Below are 24,780 nucleotides of genomic sequence, written 5' to 3' on the forward strand. Positions count from 1 at the left end.
TGACGCTTTTGCGTGCATAGGTATGATTGCCAATTGTATCGCACACACATTTTCATGAAAGTTGGTTAGGCCCCTTCGGATACTTTAAGTCACATAGGAATGTACAGCGGCTTGGGAAACTATTTGGCCCCCTTGAACTTTGTGACCTTTTGCCACATTTCAGACTTCAAACATAAGGATATAAAACTGTAATTTCTTGTGAAGCATCAACAATAAGTGGGACACAATCATGAAGTGGAACACACTTTATTGAATATTTTTAACTTTTTTTACAAATAAAAAAAAAGTGGGTGTGCAAAATTATTCAGCTCCTTTACTTTCAGTGTAGCAAACTCTGTCCAGAAGTTCAGTGAGGATCTCTGAATCAATGAATTCAATGTTGATGTAAATGACTAACGATGATAAATTTGATCCACCTGTGTGTAATCAAGTCCCTGTATTAATGCACCTGCACTCTGACCGTCTCAAAGGTCTGATTAAAGCGCCGAGAGTATAATGAAGAACGAGGAACACACCAGGCAGGTCCGAGATTCTGTTGTGGAGAAGTTTAAAGTTGGATTTGGATACGAAAAAATTTCCCAAAGTTTAGCCATCCCAAGGAGCACTGTGCAAGCTATAATATTGAAATGGAAGGAGGATCAGACCACTGCAAATCTACCAAGATCAGGCCGTCCCCCTAAACTTTCAGCTCATACTGATCAGAGATGTAGCCAAGAGGCCCATGATCTTCTTGGATAAACTGCAGTGGTCTACAGCTGAGGTGGGAGAATCTGTCCATAGGACAACAATCAGTCGTTTACTGCACAAATTTTATGGAAGAGTGGCAAGAAGGAAGCCATTTCTCAAAAATATCCATAGAAAGTGTCGTTTAAACTTTGCCACAAGCCACACCAAACATGTGGAAGAAGATGCTCTGGTCAGATGAGACCAAAATCCAACTTTTAGGCAACAATGCAAGACGTTATGTTTGGCGTAAAAGCAGCACAGCTCATCACCCTCAACACACCATCCCCACAGTCAAACATGGTACTGGCAGCATCATGGTTTGAGCCTTTTTTTCTTCAGCAGGGAGAGGGAAGATGGTTAAAATTGATGGGAAGATGGATGGGGCCACATACGGGACCATTCTGGAAGAAAACCTTCACAAAAGACCTGAGACTGTGACGGAGATTTGTCTTCCAACATGTTAATGATCCAAATCATAAAGCAAAAGCTTCAATTAAATTGTTCACCAAAAAAACATATCAAGGTGTTAGAATGGCTAAGTCAAAGTCCAGACCTCAATACAATTGAGAATCTCTGGAATGAACTGAAAACTGCTGTTCACAAACGCTTTCCATCCAACATCACTGAGCCCGAGCTGTTTTGCAAAGAGGAATGGGCAAAAATATCAGTTTCTCGATGTGCAAAACTGATAGACATACCCCTAGCGATTTGCAGCTGTAATCGCAGCAAAAGGTGGCGCTACAAAGTATTAACTCAATGGGGCTGAATAATTTTGCACACACTCTTTTTCGTTTTTTAGTTGTTAAAAAAGTTTGATGTATCCAATAAAGTGTGTTCCACTTCATGATTGTGTCCCACTTATTGTTGATGCTTCACAAGAAATTACAGTTCTATATCTTTTACGTTTTAAGAAATTAAATGTGGCAAAAGGTCACAAAGTTCAAGGAGGCCAAATAGTTTCACAAGCCACTGTAAATACACACACACACATCAGGATTTATGGATAAGTTTAGATATGTTTGGATCATATACGATTTAGATTAGTCTGGATTTAGATTAAAACATTTTTAGATATTTAATTACATAGATAGATAAATCATAATGGTGCTGGTGTAGTAGTACTTTAAGAAACAATATGCACATGGGTATTTTATAATCTGTGAAATTGAATATTACAGTAATATTTTAATTGAGTGACTTACTTTGGATCGGAATACAGATTCGTAAAATGTATCACAACTCTCTCAAATCAATGATGTGTCCACAAGACCTGGGGCCATTCCCATTACTTCCTCTTTCAACTACCAATTTATTAATTTTTCTCCTTCCCCTTCCATTAATTTGATAAAAAACAATGGAACAATTTCTCAAGGACAATTCTTAGTGGTTGACTGAATCCATTTAAGCCCACCTCTAATAATTAACCTAATAATTACAATATAGTAAGTTGTTATTTTGAAATGCATATCAAATTACGTTGGAGACCCCTGCTCTAGGAATTAGGAACCTTCCTGCTTACTTTATCATCACTTCGAGCTGTGTTCGTTGTGACGTACAGTAACAAAATCTGCAGTTGCTCATGCATTTTTTGTTGTTGCTTTACTTTATTTTTTAATTTTACTAAATGAACCATAAATAAGTAGGCTGTTAGACAGAAAATGTGCTTAAATCTTGGTTATTTTTCCCTTGCCTTCCCCACAAGAACCTCTCCTGCCTTTGTGCTTTGCACATTAGCTTGCCAGAACGGTTTTGTTGTTTATAAAGACTTAGTGAATGTGGTGAAAATTGAATTTCTCATTAATATTGTTTTGATTCATTCTTTAGTGTTAAGGTGACTTATTATTTACTTAGTTTAACCTATTGTGTACAGTAATCCCTCGGTTATCGCAGTTAATGGGGACCAAAACCACCTGCGAAAAGTGAAAATCTGCGAAGTACCGACGCCCCTTCAAAAATGCTTAAAAAATTTTTTTGTTTGTTTTTTTAAAAAAAATATTTTATTTTATTATTATTCTTTAGACCCGCGAAGCTCTGAACCCGCGAACGTGGAACCGCGAAGTAGCGAGGTCCCACTGTACAAATATAAATGGAAAAAGCACAATTTTTGTAGGGCTTCACTCAGGATTTGATCTAATCTCACTGTCATTAAGATTGAAATAAGATTTTTATGTCTCACATATACACCAATACCACTGTAGTTTATCTTGATTTGAACATCCAAAATCACCGTCCCCATAAAACAAGATACAATTTCACAGAAATGTTGTAATTTTGATTTGAGAGCACATGGCCTCACAGGAGCTGAAGCAAGCCTGGTTCCTTTACTTGTTTTGGCAGTGGACTTTAGGAGGTTGTTCTCATCTGGATGACACGAAAAGCCAGAACCACAGAATCTCTCTGCCTCGAGATTCTGGTGTGACCAGACTCCAAACCCGGAGACCCCCGGTTGGCAATCCTAATGCAATCCCCCCAACCCCCACTCCCACCCCTTTCCTATGGGGCCTACATGGGCATGGGCGTGTACGGACGCCCTCTGGTATAGAGAGCAAGCGTTGCTGGTGATGAGAGCAAGGAAGCTGTGCGCACGTTGGCTTTTAAAGTCCTGATGTCACTGTCACTGGAGGCGTGTCCTGTGACCAGAGAGCTCCTTTTGAGGCTTTTCAAAATAAAGTTTTTCAATTGGTTGATAATAACTATTGTAAATATAATTGTTGCCAATAGGCAAAATTCATTTTATACACACAATAAAATAATTCCTGGCATGAACATGACACACAGGTGCATATTATTAATCTTTTGTTTACATTTTAACATCTTTGGGGTTTCAAGTCTTTATTATACAGCTGGAGTGTCTGGTCACTCTGTGAATTGATAGTGGGTCTTTCGAGGTGTTTGCAGAGTCGTTGGTTGGGAAAAAGGTTAGGGGAAATGGATCTGAGGCATTGTAGTCTTTAACACTATTCAAGACAAATTCTCAGAAAGAGGTTTTCTTTTCTTTTACTGTGATACTCTCCAAGGCGAACCCAGACAAGACACTAGACTAGATTATCTTAGGTCAGAGTTTACGACACATGACTCATATAGGCGAGCCTACTGCATTGTGAGCCTTGGTCGTTGGCGCGCTCTCACAGTCATGGAAAAAAAATGGCCCTTGATCCATTCCTGAGGCATAACTTTCCTTTTTACCCTCTTCCTTTTCACTCCTTGTCAAGAGGGGTGGGGGGAGAATAAGGTGCTATCCTAAGTCAAACAAATAGTCTATTTTACAAGTGGGAGTTCTGGAGGAGCTAAACTGGCTTTAATTATATCCAAGTGACAGCAAAAACAGAATCTTTTAGGTTTGACCGTGACACATTTATGTTTTACAAAACTCCCACTAAACCACAGTCATATTTGTAGTTTTCTAAAACATGTACAGTCAATAAACGTTGTAGTGCGAATATGACTCAAAATACTATCAACTATTAACTGTAGCATGTACAAGGGAGCGCACATCTGTATCATGTTTTTATAATATATCCTAAAAAAAACTTTGGAGTTAACCAGTTGTATTTAGTTGTTAAAATGCTGCCGTTTCCCTTTTGACTGCCTTACATAAGACTGAGCACAAAACTAACCATATTTAGTGGTTGTGTAATATTGCTAATATTTGATATGTGTAAAACTTTGTTGGAGTTCTTAAGGTGTTCTGTAATGTTAAATTAGTATTGAAAACATTTATTTTTATAATTCTAAAAAATGAGGGCACCAGTATCTGTGCTGATACCAAACATTGTTAGGTACATATGTTGGCCTGGAGAGGGATGGGTGCCACCAGGCTGTACTTGCCCAAGACACACCGCAAGAAATGTTGCCCCGACGACCCTAGTGGTTAAAGGATCCAACCAACAAACCAACCATCGGTGCTTGGGACAGTGGCTCTATTGACTGCCCTCTACCGGTCTTTTACAATACGGAACTAGAAATTACCAGAACAATCAATTGCCATTAGGTCAATGAAATATCAAGGAAAATGTTCAATTGGTATTTAAAGCTAGTCCTTTTAAAAATATCAGACATTTTTTTCAATGGAGGAATGACATTTCATATCATGACTGTATTGGGGACTGCTCAATGTTTAAGTGTCTGTAAGTTTGAGAGTCTCTCTCTCGCTCTCACTACCTACCTCCCTATCTTCTGAGTGTTAATTCTTTTTTTTTTTTGTCCGAGCATTGTACACCATGGTTGATATTTTTTGAAAGTACATTAATTATATAGGATCCTCCTAAAACGTCTGAAAAGACACATTTGTCATAGAAATACAAAGATTAAATTTCGTCTGGTAACGTTTCATTTTAGTCTTGTTGTTGTTCTCCTTTAAAAAGAATTGATTGATTCCATTCTTTAGAAAAGTCGACGTTAACCTTTTCTGTTCACCGCGTACCGATATTCTCGCAGCCTGCCCCAATAATAATATCAGTTAAAATAATGCGAATAATAATAATAAAAAAACCTAAATCCACTGTATATTTGAGTGACAACATGGTAAAATAATTTGATTTTATGTTGTCATTAATTTTTACTCATTGTACCATGTTGTACAATGTTGTTTTGGCTGAACGCTGCGGCAGTAGCTCAGGAGGTAGAGCGTTCGTCTTGGGATGAAGGGATCCTAGTTCGAATCCCGGCTTGTCCGTGTTACATGTCGAAGTGTCCTTGGGTAAGACACTGAACCCCTAATACCCCCAATAAGCAGGTTAGCGCCTTACATGGCTGCAAGGCCGCTATTGGGAAATGTGGAGCACATTGTAAAGCGCTTTGGGAAGTCATTGACTTGAAAAGCGCTATATAAATGCAGATCATTTCATTTCATTTTATAATGATGGAATGAGAGGAAGAATGGATGAGGTGGTGATTAAGGAGCAAAGTGGTTGCAGGAAAGGAAGAGGATGTGTAGATCGGGTGTTTGCAGTACGATAGGTGTGTAAGAGATATTTTGCAAAACGTAAGGATGTCTGTTTGGCTTTCATGTACTTGGAAAAGGCGTATGACAGGGTCGATAGAGAGGCATTAGGGCAGGTGATGGTAATGTATGGAGTGTGTGGAAAGTTGTTGGAAGCATTGAAGAGTTTTATGTGAACAGCTTGTGTAAGAGTAGGGAGTGAGACGAGTGGTTCCCTGTGTTGGCTGGTGTGAGACAGGGGTGTGTGATGTCGCCATGCCTGTTTAATGTGTACATGGATGGTGTGGTGAGAGAGGTGAATGCAGAAGTGTAGAGATGATGGATAACAGTGGAATGGTGTGGCAGATAAGTCAGTTGTTGTTTGCAGACGACGCAGCGCTTGTGGCCAATTCTGAAGAAACACTGAGAAGTTCGGTAATGGAGTTTGGAAGAGTGTGTGATATGCGTAAGTTATGTGTGAATGTTGGGAAGAGTAAGTTGATGGAGTGGGCATGGCGTTGGAAATAAGGTTGCATGGACAGGTGCTGGAAGAAGTTGAAACCTTTAGGAACTTGGGTTGTGATGTGGCTGCAGTTGGTGGAATGGAGTGCGAGGTATTGCACAGAGTGAATCAAGGAAGCAAGGTTTTGGGTGCTCTGAGGAGAGTGATGAGCAACAAGAGCATGAGTATGGATGTTAAGAGGGGACCGTATGAGAGTGTGATTGTGCCGACTGTGTTGTATGGTGCAGAGACCTGGAGCCTGAATACAGATTTGAGAAGGAAATTAAATGTTTTTGAGATGAAGTGTTTGAGGAGTATGTTAGAAGTGACAAGATTGGATGGATTGAGAAATTAAATTGTGAGGGACAGAACTGGAGTAGTAGTGGAACTGAGCAAGTGTGTGGATATGAGAGTACTCGGTTGGTTTGGACACATGGAGAGGATAGACAAGGAGCGAATGTTGAAGAGGATCTACAGAGCAGAAGTAAATGGAAGGAGACCAAGAGGAAGGCCGTGATTGACGTGGATGGATGTGGTTATGAGTGCACTGCATGAAAGAGGTCTAAATCTAGTGGAAGCTAGAGCTCTTGTTGGTGATAGGAATGAGTGGAGAGGTGTTGTAAAAGGATAGTGGGATGTTGGACGAAGTCTAAAGGATGGGCAAGGCACCTGTATGATGCGGCAGGGGTAAACCAGTGAAAGCTGTCGGGCCCTGCTGTTGAACAAAAGAGTGTGCTGTGTCACCCTGACCCGGTGCCTAACTTGCGTGTTTGGGAATTTGGGTTGGCCATCGTCAAAAAAAACAAGTTTGTCTTGCTGTCGGTCCCCCCTCTCAAGGGATATGACCATGGTAAATAGATAGAAATAAAATGTAGTCATCCAAATAATTACCGTAAAATCTGGACTATAGAGCGCACCTGATTATAAGCCGCACCCACCACATTTCGGGAGGAAAATCGATTTTGTACATACACAAGCCGCATGCGCCCACATTGAAAAAACGCAATACAAACGCAAAATTAACCTATACCCGATATGGTCTAAAAAACACAGCTGGCAGAATGAACGTAAAATGATACTGGTACTTAAGATTTAATGCAGACCTGCAGAGTCCAGGTGCCTGTTGAAAGTAATCCAAGGAAAAAAAATGTATGTTTCCAAAGGTAAGGGTGGGAAAAATATATATCCACTATTGTCGGCCGCGTCCACAAACACGTCTCACCTTTACTCCACTTCCCGTCAGCCCGCGTTTGCCCCGCATCTTCTTTCTCATTTGCTCGTACAAAACATATCAGAATAAGTTTCTAAAATAAATACATTACAAAAATATACAGTTGCAAATACATATTATACATGGTTACACATATTTACAAAGAAAGACAGTACACCGAGAGTTTTCAAAGCTTTAATAATAATATTATAACTTTCATCCCAAACCGTGCCTATGAAGGGTAGCAAAACGCTACTAGCAACAAGCTCGCAACACAGTAAACAGCTCTGTTAAAAAACATACCGTACTTGCAATAAGCACGGTAAACCGTCCTCATCCTCCCTCTTATAACTGACGTCATCAAAGTCGTCTTCCTTCAGTATGGGAAAGAGACTTTGTAGACGTCGTCCCATGCTCCCTTATTTGAAACCACGCTGTCTTCACGCTCGCAAAGTAAAGATTACGTGCAGTAGCTCTGTTTCCTTCTATATCGGACTGCTCGATTGCCTTTAGCTTGAAAGTCGCGTCATGTGCCTTTCTTTTTGCAATTTGCATGATTAGGATATGTCTACGCTAACTTAATTTGTGCACAAGCTAAGAAGTTGCAGTCTAAATCTTACCTTTTGCACTCGAGCGCTGCTGGCGGCCGTTAGAAAAATTACATAAATTGGCCGCATCACTGAATAAGCCGCCGGGTTGAGAGTTTGGGAAAAAAGTAGCGGCTTATAGTCCGGAATTTACGGACTATGACTACTTGGTTAAAAAAACTACAGAGTAACTGTAGCATTGTCTTGTTTATTATTGTTTAAAAAAGATCACCATTCATTCATCAGAGTCCATCCTCTCAACAATAAATTAAAACTCTGTTAAATTGTAATTCGGTGTACTCTCTTTGGACTAACCCTCAGCGGATTAAAAAAAAAAAAAAAATATATATATATATATATATATATACATGTGAGGCTACTGCAATATATGAAATGAAATTATCTGCATTTATATAGCGGTTTTCAAGTCAAGACTTCCCAAAGCGCTTTACAGTGTGCCTCACATTTCCCAATAGCGGCCGTGCAGCCATTAAAGGCGCTAACCTGCTATACATACACTGTGTTAGATGTGTGCCGGTGTTATTTCAGTAATGTTCATGAATATATGTACATTATTTTAACCTTAATAAATGGTACGTTCTTTCTGCTCACACTACACTGGGATTCGGGATGAAGTGTACTTGTAGGCCATTAAATTTTTACATATCCAGGGGACAAATAAAAAAATTACATTTAGGTTTTTTTCGGTCCGACATCGGGCTTACAAAATTATAAAATTTCGTCTTTGCTTCGGGCGCGGTCCTGTCAATCAGGTTAGTTAGTGGAGTTGGGTCAGGTTTCAATACATTTTTTTAGGCCCGATCTTACCTCTAGTACAGTTTCTTCTTCACAAATCTACTCAAATATAAGTAAAAAGTAGGGATTTAAGAATACTCCTAGAAGTACAAAATGTCCAAAAACGTATGCAAGTAACGTAATAGAGTAAATTTATCTCATTACTACCAACTTCTGCAACTGTCCCAGTACCGGTCTGTGGCCCGGTGGTTTGCTGACCAATGCATTTGAGTGAATAAGTAGCTGTAAAGATCTGTTGGCATTCAACATTTAATCTTCTCTGCTCTTATAATTTCACATTTTTTTCTGGTGTATTTATCAACAACACCTCATTACCAATGGAACAGATTTTTGCCTCTAGATTTCATTCTTCCTCATTGGTATTCATGCTTAACAATTGCCATCTGACAATAAGGACAGTGTTTAGCCTTTCCAGCTGACTGACCATCTAACACTGTCTTCCTCCAGTTTCTTGTGTTCATGTCTTACTGTTACTTGTGAGTCACATAGTAGGCAATAAAAGAAGGGAACTTTCATTGGGCTGCTGTGTGATCTTGTCACCAGAGATAAAAGGCTCCAGCCTCTTAGAGGCCCTGACCAGTTGCTATTCAAGCTTCAGGCTTCAGGCCCAACCAATAATTAGCAACACTGCAGGCCTGTCATCTCCTCTTGGGGAAAGTCCCTCCGTATTATTCCACCAACTGGACCTTTCTGGTTCTGTTGTTGTTTTTCCTTCTTTTATGTGAGCTTTTGAGGGTAAGACGAGATTTTCAGTCCAGTGCTTAAAAGATTTACCTGATTGAATCACAATTTTTACTTTCTTGCAGGGTCCACATACAGTGTCTTGTCCACTATGCCTTCCGATTCTGAAAGCAGTGGCTCACTCAGCAGCATTGGTGAGTAGTTACTATATTCTTACCGTTGTACAGAGGGGTAGACCGCCATTCTGCTTGAGTTAATTAAATGTTTCTCAGCTCATGAGTGGGCAAAGGGTGAGCATTTCGTGGCAAGATTACAATACTGTTAAAGGCCTAAATCACATATGTCAAAGACAAGGTTTTGGGCAACATCCGGGCCCTGAGAATACGCCAACAATCCTTGTGTATTTGTTTTCACTGTACGTTACTTTTCCTTGCACATTATTTTATTGTAGTTTGGTGCATGATAAAAAAATTTCAATTTCTTTTCTCTAAAATGATTTTAGCTCACTTTTTCTAAATTAATAGTGTTCTTTTGAGCCAAGGCACACTTTTTAGCTTAAATTGTCTTATTGCTTAATTTGACAGTATATATTTTTCAACTGCAGCAGGGCAGCACTGTGGTTAGCGCATGTCTGGCACAGTTCTGAGGTCATGAGATTGAACCTTCCTGTGTGGAGTTTGCATGTTCTCCCCGTGCTTGCGAGGGTTTCCTCTGGGTACTCTGGTTTCCTCACACATTCCAAAAACATGCATGTCAGGTTAATTGGCCGGTCCAAATCTTCCCTAGGTGTGAATGAGCGAGCGAGTTGTCTGTCTCTGTGTGCCCTGCGACTGGCTGGCAACTGGTTCAGGGTCTCCCCTGCCCACTGCCCAAAGATAGCTGGGATGGGTTCTACCACCCCCTACAACCCTACTGAGGATAAGTGGTGCGGATAATGAATGAATGAATATTTTTTAAATTTGATTAGTTACTTTTCCTCAGGAGGTAATACAGGTTCTTATTCATTTTATAATTTAGTTGTCACTTTTGAACTTTTGTGTATTAAGAAAATTACAAATACTATTCTTAAAATGAACAAAAAGTATCAGCTCGAGAACTTTTTTACTCCTATATTCATTTTTTCATAAGATGATAAAAAAATACAATACAATAAATTGGCAAAATCAAATGCAAGGTTTCTACATTATTTGATGTATATTAGATTAGCACTGTATATGAAAGAGACGAAAAGAAATAGAAAATTGGTAAATTTCTCTTGGCACACTAGTCTGACGTGGCACATTGGTCGAAAAACACTGTAATTATACCACTTCTTTCATTTAATGTTCATATAAGGGGGATTATTATATCAAGATAATTTGTCTTTTGCGCCTAGATATTGACTAAACCATAAGAAAGTATTGTTGTATTCATCTGATCATGTTGGACTATATTTGTTAGCTTTTCGGTAGATTCAAGTGACTTCACTTGACTGTATGCATCTGTACTGTTGGAATTTCTTGTTAAATCAACACAAACGTAAATTAATCATCTGACTCCAATTTGTGACCTTTCCCAATCACCATTCATCCAAACAATTTGCGCGCTCTTTTCTGCATATTAAGATCTCAGAAGCCGGCATTTCACTCACGGGTGGATTTATTTCTAACACACAAATCACTACATCTCTGCACGCTTCTCCTTCCAAAAACCGACTCCTTTCCTTCTTCCGAGTTGCTCAGCAAAGCATCTCCTCCGCCCCATCGCTGATTCCCATTGGTCTCCCGTCCCGGAAGAATGGCGCGTTGACTCCGCCGGGTCGCGACGCAGCCCGCTCTCATTGGTCACCCGTTCCCGGGAGAATGGCGCGTTGACTCCTCCGCGTCGGCCCCCAGACAGCTCGTCACCTCCCTCTGCCTGAGAGCTGCCCCACGTCAAAATTTACTCCAGAAAACTTTGTCACAAAACACAAAGAGTCCAACAGACAAACCCAAATTCAAACTTCCATATTCCTTTAGTACTCATTTCTTTTGAAATTTTATAAAAATCAAGCATTTTATTTTTCAATAACTAGTGAACTCAAAATGTTGTTAATGTAATGATTTTCCTATACTTTTCAGCTTTGGCACAAGAGCTGGTAGGTTAAGTCCATCATAAACATTGTGTTGCAAACCGAACCATAAGGAACTCAGTGGAATCTAGAGCTATACAGTATATTAATCATGAGCCCTGTTCAGACTGAGCACATGCTGGTGATTACACTGATGTGAGAGGGATTTAGTGACGACACAGACGCACACACTCACAGACCTGCTTTTTTGGTCACTCACTTGCCTTTGTTGGCTGAAGTAAAAACTTAGCTTTGGTCTGTTGTGTGAGTTCAGAAAGTTATGCAAGATTGTGTCTTGGTTAACAACGACAAAATGTTTCTCAAATATGTAGGAAAATAAGTGAGGCTCTTTGGTATTGCGGTTAATAAGCTTTACAATAAGCTATAGGCTGTGAGCTATAGCACAACACACTTAGTTTACACAACAATACAGAATACATGTTCATAGTCTTTTGCCTTCTGTGTATACACTACCGTTCAAATGTTTGGAGTCACCCAGATTTTTTCGTTTTCCATGAATAAGTGACTCCTTTTCATCGATGAGTTTTCCAATGTCTGTGCTTTTTTTCTTATATGAATCTATTTGGCTGACCAGTCATAGATGAGGCCTTTTCTTTGCCATTCTGTCTGAAAGACCAGTATCTCCGAGTCGCCTCTTCACTGCAGATGTTGGCACTGGTGTTTTGCTGCTTCATTTTTTTTTTTATTCCTCCCTTCTATCTGTTTGACTTTGACAATGAGCAAAGTTGCAGGTTAAGGACTTAAGGTGTCAATTTCTCAAACTAAATACACTGATGTACTCCCAGTTCTCTTTCTAATCTGGTTAAAGCCTATTTGTGCTTTTCTCTAAAGAAAGTAGTAAACACCGCTGTAAGAGAGCTTCAGTTTCTTGAAATTTTCTCGAATTTAATAGCCTTAATTTCTTAGAACAAAATTAGTCCGTCAAGTTCCACATGGAGATTCTCTTTTTCTGGCCCTTTTTAATGATCAATCAGAACCACAGATGAGATTCTCCATATACTTGACTAGCTCAAGGAAGGTTGTTTTATAGCTTTTCTAACCAGCTAAACTGTTTTAAGCTGTGCTAACACTATTGCAAAAGGGGTTTCTAATCATCCATTGGGCTTTTGACTCACTTAGCAAACACAATGTAGTACTAAAACACTGGAGTGCTGGTTGCTGAAAATGGGCCCGCTTTACACCTTGTGCTTTGAAACCTGACATTTGCTGCAAAAATAGTCTTTTCCTACGTATTTGGTGTATTTCCTATTATTATTATTTTCGTTGAAAAAAAACGGTGCTTTTCCTACAAAAATAAGGACATTTCATAGCGACCTGCGACTTTTGAAGGATAGTGTACGTATTTGTTTTTATTTTTGTTGTAATCGAGTACAAACTCCTCTATCAACATCGTACACTGGGTTGCAAAGAAAACTATTTTGTTTTTGTTGTCATTATACAAAAATGCCAATCTTGAATCACATGGCAAACTGTGGCAGGTACGCCCACTCCGGCCTCCTCTCCACCGCTGGCTCATGAGAAAATGGAGACGCTCCTGTGCCAGCTCCGCCATGTGACCCGGGAGCGCGACGAGCTACGAAAGCATCTAGCGCTATCCTCTCCCGGGAGTACTTTTGATGACTGCAGGTACGTTGCCGTTGCAAAGATTAACATGGTGACTTTATCAGTATTTTTATGGTAACAAGCAAATTTTACTTTTAAAAGCTACTGTTAATTCAGGATTACAAGCTGATACTTTTTTCCTACATTTTAAACACTGCGTCTTTAAATACGGTTTAGCTTGTTCTTTTTTTTTTCTTCTGAGGATGATGACGGCAAGGGTGACTAGGGCGGCTTAAGAGGCCCTGGCACTTTCCCCAGCGCTCCCCTTCCGGGGGCGCCGGGCAGCTGGTTTAGAACTGGTGCAGACTCAGAGTATTTGACTGTTTAATTAAAACAAAGAATACCGATATTTGCCAAGTGTTCTTAATGTCAAAGTGAAGAATTTGAACGAAGCCCAGGTAACTTTGGTTTTGGGAAAATTGAATTTTTGTAACTGTATCCTATCTGTTTAACTCCGTCTGGATGGCACAAATCTGATTATCTTTACACCAGACCCAGCCCACATTCATTTGCGGTCCTAAATCCAATACATATTTGATCCTTTGGAACGCGACTTCTGTGTGAACAGTTAAGGCGCATTAATGCGACCTGCACGTAATTGAGAGGCGGGAGGTAGCATAGAAATCAACAACCATGGTGGATGGAAACACGAACAGCATTTATGGTTTTGAATTTAACTAATATTTAGGAGGACAACTCTGTTCAGTTTCAGGTAGCAAAATCACCTTAAAATTGCCAGCGAGGAAACGTGTAAGAAAAGTAAAACATTGTGCCGTGATTAATACACTCTTTTGCGGACTGTGTCCACAGCTCTCAAACTAGTGCAGCCGTCCATATTAATTAAATGGACATTAAAATCTATCCACAAGTGCGACAAACACCATTACACATAAATGCTTGTAATCTTTCTAACCACTAGTGTTTCCTGATTGAATATTTTAGTTTGGCAGGAGGTGGCTAATTATCGGGTATATGTCTCCTGACAATTAGTCAACTGCTGTCACAATAAAATATTAATTCAGTCAATACTATTTGTTTGAAAGATTCCAAGCATTCATGTGTAATTATTTTTGTAGTGCTTGTGTGTAATATATATATATATATATATATATATATATATCTCATCTCTCATTAGCTGACCGCTTATCCTCATTAGGGTCGCGGGGATATATATATACATATATTAATGCCAATTCAACTACCGTATTTTCCGCACTTTAAGGCGCACCTTCAATGAATGATATATTTTCAAACTTTTTCCATACATAAGGCGCGCCCCATTATAAGGCGCTATAAGTGCATGCTGGTTTAAGATCAGGTAATTGTGCAATTTTGTAATTGTAATCCTGTGCAGTCCTTCGAGACATTTTTGTGATTAAGGGCGTCATAAATAAATGTGACTTAACTTGACTTGGCTACAGTAGAGGATGTAGTTACATTATGCAACCGTTAGATGTTGCCGCGCTAAAGGGAATGTCAACAAAACAGTCAGATAGGTCAGTCAAACTTTATTAATAGATAACAAACAAGCTTTCCACAACTCCATTCACTCCCCAAATGAATAAACAGCCGTTTTATTATTTTCTCTGAGGTAAAGCATTTTCGTGACCCATCTTTAACATCTTTGAACAACAGTAAGGCATAACATTTTACTTTTCCTCTGTAAAAAAACGTCTGATACTGTTATGGTAAATTAAACGTTAGTGCAATCACAATATAGTGACACTCGTAATGTGCAAAAACAACAAGTGCAAAACAATAACAGTAAAGCAATAACATAGTAACTGTAAAATGTAAAACGTTGTAGTGGGTTTTACATAATTCACCCATGGAACCATTGTTCAGTTAGCAAGTTCCTAGGGGGACTCTTAATTTTGCCGGCTCGAGCCACTCTCGTGTTCGATTCATTAATGTTGAACTCTCTCGCTGCTGCTCTATTCCCGTGTTCTACTGCGTGACTGATCGCCCAGAGTTTAAACTCTGCGTTGTAAGCGTGTGTCTTAATAGGAGCCATTTCAGGGTCTTCATACAAACGCACTAATAAAAGAGAATCGTTGTTTAATATTTCCCAGTATGCACAGCGCACTTCTTCTTCTACGCGAAAAATGGAGTGGGTGGCTGCTTACCGTAAGTTGCGAGACCTTGTAATTCAATATTGATCCATATATAGGGCGCACCGGATTATAAGGTGCATAGTCAGCTTTAAAAAAAAAAAAAAATCAGATTTTATGTTGCGGAAAATACGGTAATATCGATTGCTGCGCTACTTGGTTAACCCTCGTGGCATGCATTTTTTTTTGTTACACGACGTGTGCCAGTTATTGGGACGTGAACTTGAAGTATGATAACTCTGCCATTTATTAATATTTTTTTTAAATTTCCAATGCCTCAAAATGTTCAGTGGCCTCAGACCTATCCATACACATATAGTTTTTCACTTATTTATACCCTCCCGTACCATAAGACAGTACATATCCCAAAAGTGACTACTATAAACTAACTGAACTGTATATACATATACATAAAATTTCTATTTTTTTTACAGTAGCAGTTTCTACAAAAACCTCACCCAAGTATGTCAATGTAAATTATTTGGATGTGAACTTGAAGTGTGATAACTCGGCCATTTATTAATTTTTTTTTTTTACAACCCCTCAAAATGTTCAGTGGCCTCAGACCTGTCCATACACATATAGTTTTTCATTTATTTATTCCTCCCCCCGCCCCATAGGACAGGACATATGCCAAAAGTGACTGTAACATAAACAAACTGAACTGAACCCAAAAACCTCACCCAAGTATGTCAATGTACATTATTTGGACGTGAACTTGAAGTGTGATAATTCAGCCATTTATTAATATTTTTTTTATTCCTCCCTCCCTCTCTGCAAAGCAAGGCAAAAGACTTGTCTTGCGTGGGATGCGCCACGGTGTGCAATACCAGCGTCATGGGGCCTGCGGTCAGTGGTTTGCAAGCAAAATCATTATTATCATCATTATTATTATTATATTTGGTTTTGGCACGACTCAACTTTTTTTCCTTTGCCTGCAATTTACTGGATGGCACCCAAGAAAAAAAATACAAAAATCCTGGGAAATGCAAGAAAATACACCAGGTTTATGATAAGTCAAAGATTATCAACTATAATGGATGTCTATATGTCCCAACCGTGTCCATAACTAACTTTATCTATACTATTTTGGGTAGCTCCTAAATGCAATAACATATAAATCACAGCACAATGTAATTTTAAATTTCTTACGACCTGTGGGAAATTTGAGACCCCAAGTGTTTACTTTTGAACACTTTCTCTTTGAATGAAAATACGAAAGCATGAAAATGTGCATAATTTTTTACCTGCACGCCACAAGGGTTAAGATCGACAGCTGCGAACAGGGTCTGCAAAAGGTTGTCTTGATCTCAGCAAAATGTGTTACTTGTCTAATTGTTTTGAAATGAAAGAAGTGGACGTGAACGAGTTCGTTTTAATGGCTGTTTAAGCCTGCAGCTTTTTATCCTGTGTGAAATGTGACATCCGTTCTCACATTTGCGCATGCAGCTTTTAGCCAGATGCACTTTGTGCTCTAGAATTTATGGCAAGTAGAACTGTTAAGCGTCTTTCTTATTAGTCACATCTGAATTTTTGCAAAAAAAAATAGTTTTTTCATAGTTTAGCAATTCATACTGTTAAATCTTAACACATTATTACCGGGTATATAATTTCATATGTTATTTCGAGTCTAAACTGCAAGAGAGAGCTGTGTTGATAATTTCAACCATGCCCTGTTGTGCAGAAAAGTGATCGTCTCTGGTATACGACGTCCCTTGCGCATACGTCACTAAAATGACTTTGCATTTTATTTTTTAGGGAGATGTAATAAAACACTTAAACACAGAGAATTTGCACCTTGTATGGAAATCACTTTTGAGCAAGTTGAAAATAATTACTTTTGCGAAATTTTTAAATTGCTTAAAATGGACTTCTTATTTATTATTTATAAAAAGTGAATCAAGGAAGCAGGGATTTGGGTGCTCTGAGGAGAGTAATGATCAACAAGAGTATGAGTATGGATGTTAAGAGGGGACTGTATGAGAGTGTGATTTTGCCGACTGTATTGTATGGTGCAGAGACTTGGAGCCTGAACGCAGATTTGAGAAGGAAATTAAATGTTTTTGAGATGAAGTGTTTGAGGAGTATGTTAGGAGTGACAAGATTGGATAGATTAAGAAATGAAGTTGTGAGACAGAACTGGAGTAGTCGTGGAAGCGCGTAGATAAGAGAGTACTCGGTTGGTTTGGACACATGAAGAGGATGGATAAGGAGCGAATGTTGAAGAGGATCTACAGAGCAGAAGTAAATGGAAGGAGACCAAGAGGAAGGCCGCAATTGACGTGGATGGATGGTGTTATGAGTGCACTGCAGGAAAGAGGTCTAAATCTAGTGGAAGCTAGAGCTCCTGTTGCTGATAGGAATGAGTGGAGAGGTGTTGAAAAAGGATAGTGGGATGTTTGGACGCGTTCTAAGGGATGGGCAGGGCACCTGTATGATGCGGCAGGGGTAAACTAGTGAAAGCTGTCGGGCCCTGCGGTTGAATAAAAGAGTGTGTTTTGTCACCCTGACCTGAGTGATGCAGCCGCTTTCTGGTGTCCCGTTTCATATGGAGGGACGAAAGCATGACCAACTTAGGTGCCGAGGTGCCTAACTTGCTTGGATGTTTGGGCATTTGGGTTGGCCATGGTCCAAAAATGTTTGTGTGTGTTTTTTGCTATTTTTTTCCCTTTTCTATTTTCTTTGTTATTGTATGTGTTTGTCTTGCTGTCGGTCACCTCTCTCGAGGGATATGACCAAGGTAGATAGATAGATTTATAAAAACAACTGAACAAGAATGGCACCGAAAAGAAAATAATGTTCTGCCAGTTAAAAGCTGAAAATAGTGAAAAGCAGACAGCGTAAGTGACTATGAGTCTTACCAAAGCAACGGATTATTAACCATAACAGTGACAGGGAGGATGAAAATGTCACTGGATTTGGTTGTTCGGAGCATGTTCCTTATGTTGGAGTTAGCTGAATAACCCTTAATATGTCACATGGTTACTGAAATTAAATGGCATGTCAATCATGTAACGTTCGTATACTGTACAAACGTATTCAGCCCGTTGCTGTCTTTTATTCTAAATTGCCTTTCAAGATGGCATGTAGGTTTTTGGTGTTGGGTTTAGTCAAATAAAAAAAATCTGACTCCGTGCGAGTTATGTTTTTTCCTTCTTAACTATGGATTTTTCAGCTTGTGCAACGTCTACTCCAGAGCAACTTGTAGTCCGGAAAATATGGTAGTTGTAATTTTTACTTGGTAATCATAATCACAATATGACTGTTTATAACAATATTAAACCATTTGATTGCACTTGCATTTGTGTCTTTTAAAGTTTGGTGTATGTGGTTTCAGGCCCAACATTAAACCAGGTCACGACTATGAGAGGCTGAAGCTACAGTGCATGAAGGCCATGGCTGACCTGCAGTCCCTACAGAACCAGCACAGCAGCACCCTCAAGAGGTGCGAGGAGGCAGTCAAGAAGGCGGACTTCTACCAGTGAGTTGCCTGCACTGCGTCTATTTTTCCTTTACAGTTTATTTAACTCAGGCAAACACAAGCAGACTGGAAAGTGACAAAAACGCATACAAACACTAATTTAAATAATTTATTTAATGATTTGTGATCTTTTTGCACTTTATTTTTTCATGAAAACGTTTACCTACATATTTCTACTTGGGTGTTAGATTTCATATCTATTATAGAAAGTAGCAAAAGACACTGAATGCTATTTTGATTTGTGATCACATGCCACCATTAGGTTGACTGACTGTAGTATTTTTGTGGTCTTTTTGTATTAGATACTCAAAATTTTGGAACAAAAGAGCTTTCCTCAAGGTATTTAGAATCTGGTATAAGTATGGTCACACACGTACCAGAAGGGGCCACTGCCCGTCATAATTGAGGTGCGGCTTACCTATCTATATTGAAGCGGATGACTCATACCGAAAAACACTGGCGGCCAGATGATAAATGTGATGTAACTGAGTCAGATCAGGAAGATTCTCCTGCTACTGGCTACTATGGAAACACATATCTGTTTCATGTGAAGGAGCAAAGCCCTACCCAAAAAACAGCATAGAGAGGGATGGGTGCTGCCAGGGGTGTGCTTGCCCAAGATACACCACCGAAAGTGCTACTACAACCCAGTTGGTTAAGGAATTCCAGAACCAGAAGCAGATTTTTCACATTGCCTTATACAACCCGTCCGTGACTTACAGTTTAAGTAAAATAACATAGAAATTAGCTTCCCCAAAGTTCTCTGTTTTATTAATGTGGTAGCAAATACAGCTACAGTGGGTGCTTTGCGGGTGGCAACCGACTTTGGCGACATTCGGTGGACATATTTAAAACTGCAAGTCATTGTGGTACATGATCTCAGCTCACTTTTCTCTTGTGCTTCCCTCAGCATTGTCTCTCACTGGCCATATTTGGCTTGTAGGCAACAATTTTGACACAACTGCTTTATTTTTTGGCCTATTTCCAAAAAGTATTTTTTTTCTTGGTTCTCCCAGTTACAGTTTGATTTTATATTGAGCGTTAACATACTACACATATATTGACCGAATAACCAAACCTCATATTTAGTTTATTCTAACCTATTGCCTGCAATTTGACTAGCGTGGTTCAATATCAACCAATACAAGTGTTGAATTGTTGATATGTATTTAGTAACGTGCAAGTACTGATACTACGTGTCAGTTCCAATAACTTTTTTAGGGTATCTGTATGCACTTTTAGTGGCCATTTAACAATTTGAAATTGGAGTAGTGATAAATGACCATGAATAAACTGCAATATTAAAGGTATAGTCAGTTTTGTATACCGCCTCCCAGTGTTTAAAAAAATATAATTCCTAAAAGATTCACGACAATATCGATTAAAAAAATGAGCCAAAATACATCAAATACTAAAAATAATTTAAAGTGCATTTTTAAAATACTCCTGTTATGAAATTTACATTTATTTGACATAAGGCTCATCGAGAGGGAGCTGACATCATTGTTTGCCTTCTTGATGACCGAAAAATAAATAAAACCCTCGCAAAAGGCTGGGCAAAAATATGAAAATTAAAAAAATGTTTTTTGTCACTTTGAGATTCTGTACTTTTGATTCTTTCTTGTGCTTACTACAACTCTGTTTTGGTTGCACCTCACAGTACAGCAACATCTAGTGGTCAAATTATACAAACTGAGTTTAAGCACAATGGTAATCTGTGTGAAAAGAAACAAAAGCGAAAACATACATCAAGAATGAACGAAATAACTTTGAAAGAAGGAAGGACATTTTATGTACTAGGGGTAATGGTAGGTGTGGTATCTATATTGATTTTTATACTCTTGTTTATATTTTCAACTTAATGCTGTATTTTTACTGTATTCACAACAATGTGATTTAGCCATTTGTTTGGTTTCATAAAACAGTTGTATTTTATTTTTGGGTAGACTTGACTACAGTACTTCAGGGAGGTTTGCATTTTTGAACAGGCCTGCCACTTTAATTTTTTTCGTAGCAGATTTTATTTGTGTGACAGTTATAGGGAGGCCATTCACAAGCTTTCAAGTGAGTTAAGCTGTAAAATCCATTGCATCAACTTAATTTCGACTTAGTGATTGCCAGACAGTTAGTCTGCGACCCACATAATTCTTTCATTTTTATTTTCAAAGTCGACCCTGCATAGTTTGGAAGTAAAGGATGACACACCATATGACACTTAGTAATTAGAATACAGACACAAATTGTTTGGCTCTGACGGGTTAAGAAAGAAAAGGAAATAAACTCTTTGGTGCGGGTGGACAGTCTCCTCCTGAGCGACATCTGGCCAGGGCGCAAACACACAGATGTCAACAGAAGATCATTGTTAGATTATTGCCATGCTTAAGCCGCTCCTTCTGGGGAATGTTTGCACTGGGCACAGTCATCCCATTTTTTTAAATTATAACGTTGTCATTTAAAAAAAACATTATCTGTCTGTCCACTCCAATCTAGCAAAGTATGTTTTATAGGTGTTTTTTGTATAGTCTAAATGTTATTTAATGTTTGTCTTGGTTTCTGTCTATTTTCACAGTATTTTTTTTTTTCAATCATAGAATTTTGACAATGATGTTGACTTTGAAAGGCTGATTTTTTTTTTTCATATTTCAGCTTTTTTTCCCCTCAAACACCCAAATTACTAATGACTAAGCAGTGTTGCGAGGGTTATTTTAACTATGTAATCCAATGCAGTTACTATTTTACTATTTAAAACTGCAATCAGTTATGCAATCCAAAGACCATAATATAGCAGTAATGTAAATTGATTACCGTATTTTCCGCACTATATGGCGCACCATGTTATAAGGCGCACCTTCAATGAATGATATATTTTAAAACTTATGCCATACATAAGACGCACCCCATTATAAGGCGCTATAAGTGCATGCTGGTTTAAGATCAGGTAATTGTGCAATTTTGTAATTGTAATCCTGTGCAGTCCTTCGAGACATTTTTGGGATTAAGGGCTATTTACGGTAAATAAATGTGACGACTTGACTACAGTAGAGAATGTAGTTACTTTATGCAACCTCTAGATGTTGCCACGCTCAAGGGAATGTCAACAAAATATTCAAAAAGGTCAAACTTTATTAACAAACAAGCTTTCCACAACTCCATTCACTCCCAAAATAAATAAACAGCCGTTTTATTATTTTCTCTGAGGTAAAGCATTTTCGTGACACATCTTTGAACAACATCGACATATCATTTTATTTTTTGTCCATTTAGTCAACACGCAAAGAAAAAAACGTCTGATACTGTTATTTTAAATGAAACGTTAGTGCAATCGCAATAAAGTGACACTCGTAATGTGCAAAAACAACGAGTGCAAAGCAATAACATAATAACTGTAAAATGTAAAACGTAAACACACAAAAGAAAAACAAAGATCACTCTATAAGCTCCTCATCGACGAATCCCTCGAATTCTTCTTCTGCTGTGTTCGAATTGACCATATCTCAGTGAATGGGCCATCCAACACGTCCGGTGTTTTTGTGCCAGCGCTGTTGCCTTCATACGTATAGTTATCGTACTGACACTTCTGCTTGCCGCTCTTTGTTGAACAACCCACTGTTCAAGTGTCTCCTCTAACTCTGGCCATCTTGCTTTATTGCCACGGAAACTTTGTTGAGTTTTCCTTACTTGGCGGAGCTTATCTTCATCATTTCTCCACTTCCGTACCATCGATTCATTTAAGTTTAACTCTCTCGCTGCCGCTCTATTGCCGTGTTGTGCTGCGTGACTGATCGCTTTGAGTTTAAACTCGGCGTTGTACGCGTGTCTCTTAACAGGAGCCATTTTCTTATACAAATGCACGTATGAAAGAGAATCTCGCTCTCTCTCTCTCTCTCGCTCTCTCTCTCTCTCAAACGTGACATTCTGAATAATTCTGCGTTTGTTTAAGGTAAATTGTGCTTTACATCTTCACCAGTCAAAACCCTGGATTCAGACAAATACTGTATTTGTTGAATATGAATTAAGCAGTTTAATGGGGTAGCCATTTTGCCACTTAGTAAACAAATACAACACGAGCCCCGGCAACTACCAATCGTTTAATATTTCCCAGTATGCACAGCGCGAAAAATGGAGTCGGCGGCTGTTTCTCGTAGTTGCGAGACCTTGCGAATTTAATATTGAGCCATATATAAGGCGCACTGTGTTATAAGGCGCATGGTCAGCTTTTGAAAAAAAACAAGACTTTTAGGTGCGCCTTATAGTGCGGAAAATACGGTACTTTCGGAATACTCCAATACCAAATATGCGTGTTGAAGACAAATAAAACTAAATATAAGAACATTGCTACATTTTGTTAAAAATAAATGATCAATGTAACCTTTTAAAAAAGGAGTAAACCAAGTTCGGGTAGTTGCTTGTACCCCAACAAAAAAGTGCTCACATTTTAACTAAGTTGTATAGTGTATTGGGCAAAAATAAAACTTTCTCTTTCACATGGTGGGTAAGATGTGCTTTGTTTTGGTTCACATTATTAGCACATCAAGAACCCAATATTGTTTTAAACACATCAAGTGTTCACTTTCTAAACTTCCAACACACCCTGGCACTTAGTGTCATCTCTCTGTCTCTCTAGTGTCAGTAATTAAAATTATGATGGACACAATTAATCTCTGAGTGCATTATGTCAGTGTCTGAAACTCATGACAAAATGTGACCGGACACCAGGGCAGAAAACTCGGAGAAGTTGCCTGCCCAGCCATAAAGTTGTCCCATTTTTCCCAACTTGAAACACAATAAGACGACTAATCGTGAAAAAAAAACATGCATGTCAGGTTAATTGCCCGGTCCAAATTGTCCCTAGGTGTAAATGAGCGAGCGAATTGTCTGTCCCTGTGTGCCCTGCGACTGGCTGGCAACCAGTTCAGGGTGTCCCCTGCCCACTGCCCGAAGATAGCTGGGATGGGCTCCAGCACTCCCGCGACCCTACTGAGGATAAGGGGTACAGATGATGGATGGATGGATGGATACTTCTAACATTCATTGCATGTATATGACATCACTGTTTTACATCTGCAATCAGTATGTACCTGTATTTACTCATCTTCATTCATGCAATGTTTGCGTTGCGTCGTCTGCTACAAGCCACGTGAACTCCTCTTTCCACGATGCTTTTAATGTACGTTTACGTTTTGTAGCGTCATCAGTTTTGTTAGCTTCTTTCGAATCTTTCTTCAGGGGCTGAGGTTTTGGCTTGATTCCCAACCATTTATCCATTTTTCTTGTGTTCTCTATGCTTCTACTTTGGAAAATGATATGCAAATGCAAGACCTTGTAACGCTTGGGAAAGTCCGGAAGCACAAAGTTATTTGATGCAGGCTTCTGATTGGCTGCCGAGTACGCAAATTGACAAACGAACCGAAATTTCCAAACTGAACGAAGATTTCAAAATTGGAATAAAGCGAACGTAATGTAAGATACATGTAAATGAGTGCATGAAATTAATGTGTGGATGATTAAAAGGATGCTGTGGAAAAGGACCCATGCTCCCAGGCATTAAATTTTATTCATCATTTAATTTCATTTTATTTCATTTGCTCATACCTGTTTGCTGATGTCTCGTTTGTTGCACGTTAATCACATGGCACTTTTAAGTTAGTTTTGCGACGCTTTGTTCATATAGTCATGTTTTGTGGTCAGGCACCTTAGGCAGCTGCGTGGGTGAAGGGAGTGCAGGAGGTTCCTGAGTGCGTGTGTGTGTAATGAACGAGACGGCAGAGAGAGCGGCGCAACCGCACATGCTAAATATAAACAAAGCTAATGTAAATGAGGAAAATAATATAAAGAGTTTAAACTAACACACAACGGACTTCAAAATTGTCGCCTGTTGTTTGCAACATAAAAATGTTTTTAAATACAAATTTAATCCTGTAAATTTATCCATAATTGTACAAAATATACATGTGATTTTACTATGTATCTATTTCTGCAACTGTTATGGAGTACAATGACTTTTTTTGGTAACCTGATTATGTAACACCGTAT

At 38.9% G+C, this 24,780-nt stretch overlaps 1 protein-coding gene across 2 annotated transcripts in view; it reads left to right on the plus strand.

Moving 5' to 3' along the window:
* LOC148346881 (disks large homolog 5-like) overlaps nucleotides 1-24,780 on the plus strand; it is a 76,680-nt gene that overhangs the window by 12,323 nt on the left and 39,577 nt on the right. For both annotated transcript variants that reach the window (XM_088323397.1, XM_088323398.1), the window contains exons 2-4: nucleotides 9,569-9,637; nucleotides 13,032-13,179; nucleotides 18,604-18,747. In XM_088323397.1, the coding sequence (XP_088179523.1) occupies nucleotides 9,569-9,637; nucleotides 13,032-13,179; nucleotides 18,604-18,747 (361 nt within the window). The remainder of the gene's footprint in view (nucleotides 1-9,568; nucleotides 9,638-13,031; nucleotides 13,180-18,603; nucleotides 18,748-24,780) is intronic.

The sequence above is a fragment of the Urocampus carinirostris genome, chromosome 19 (assembly GCF_059441175.1).
Source record: "Urocampus carinirostris isolate Australia breed hairy pipefish chromosome 19, RoL_Ucar_1.0, whole genome shotgun sequence".
NCBI classification, from domain to species: domain Eukaryota; kingdom Metazoa; phylum Chordata; class Actinopteri; order Syngnathiformes; family Syngnathidae; genus Urocampus; species Urocampus carinirostris.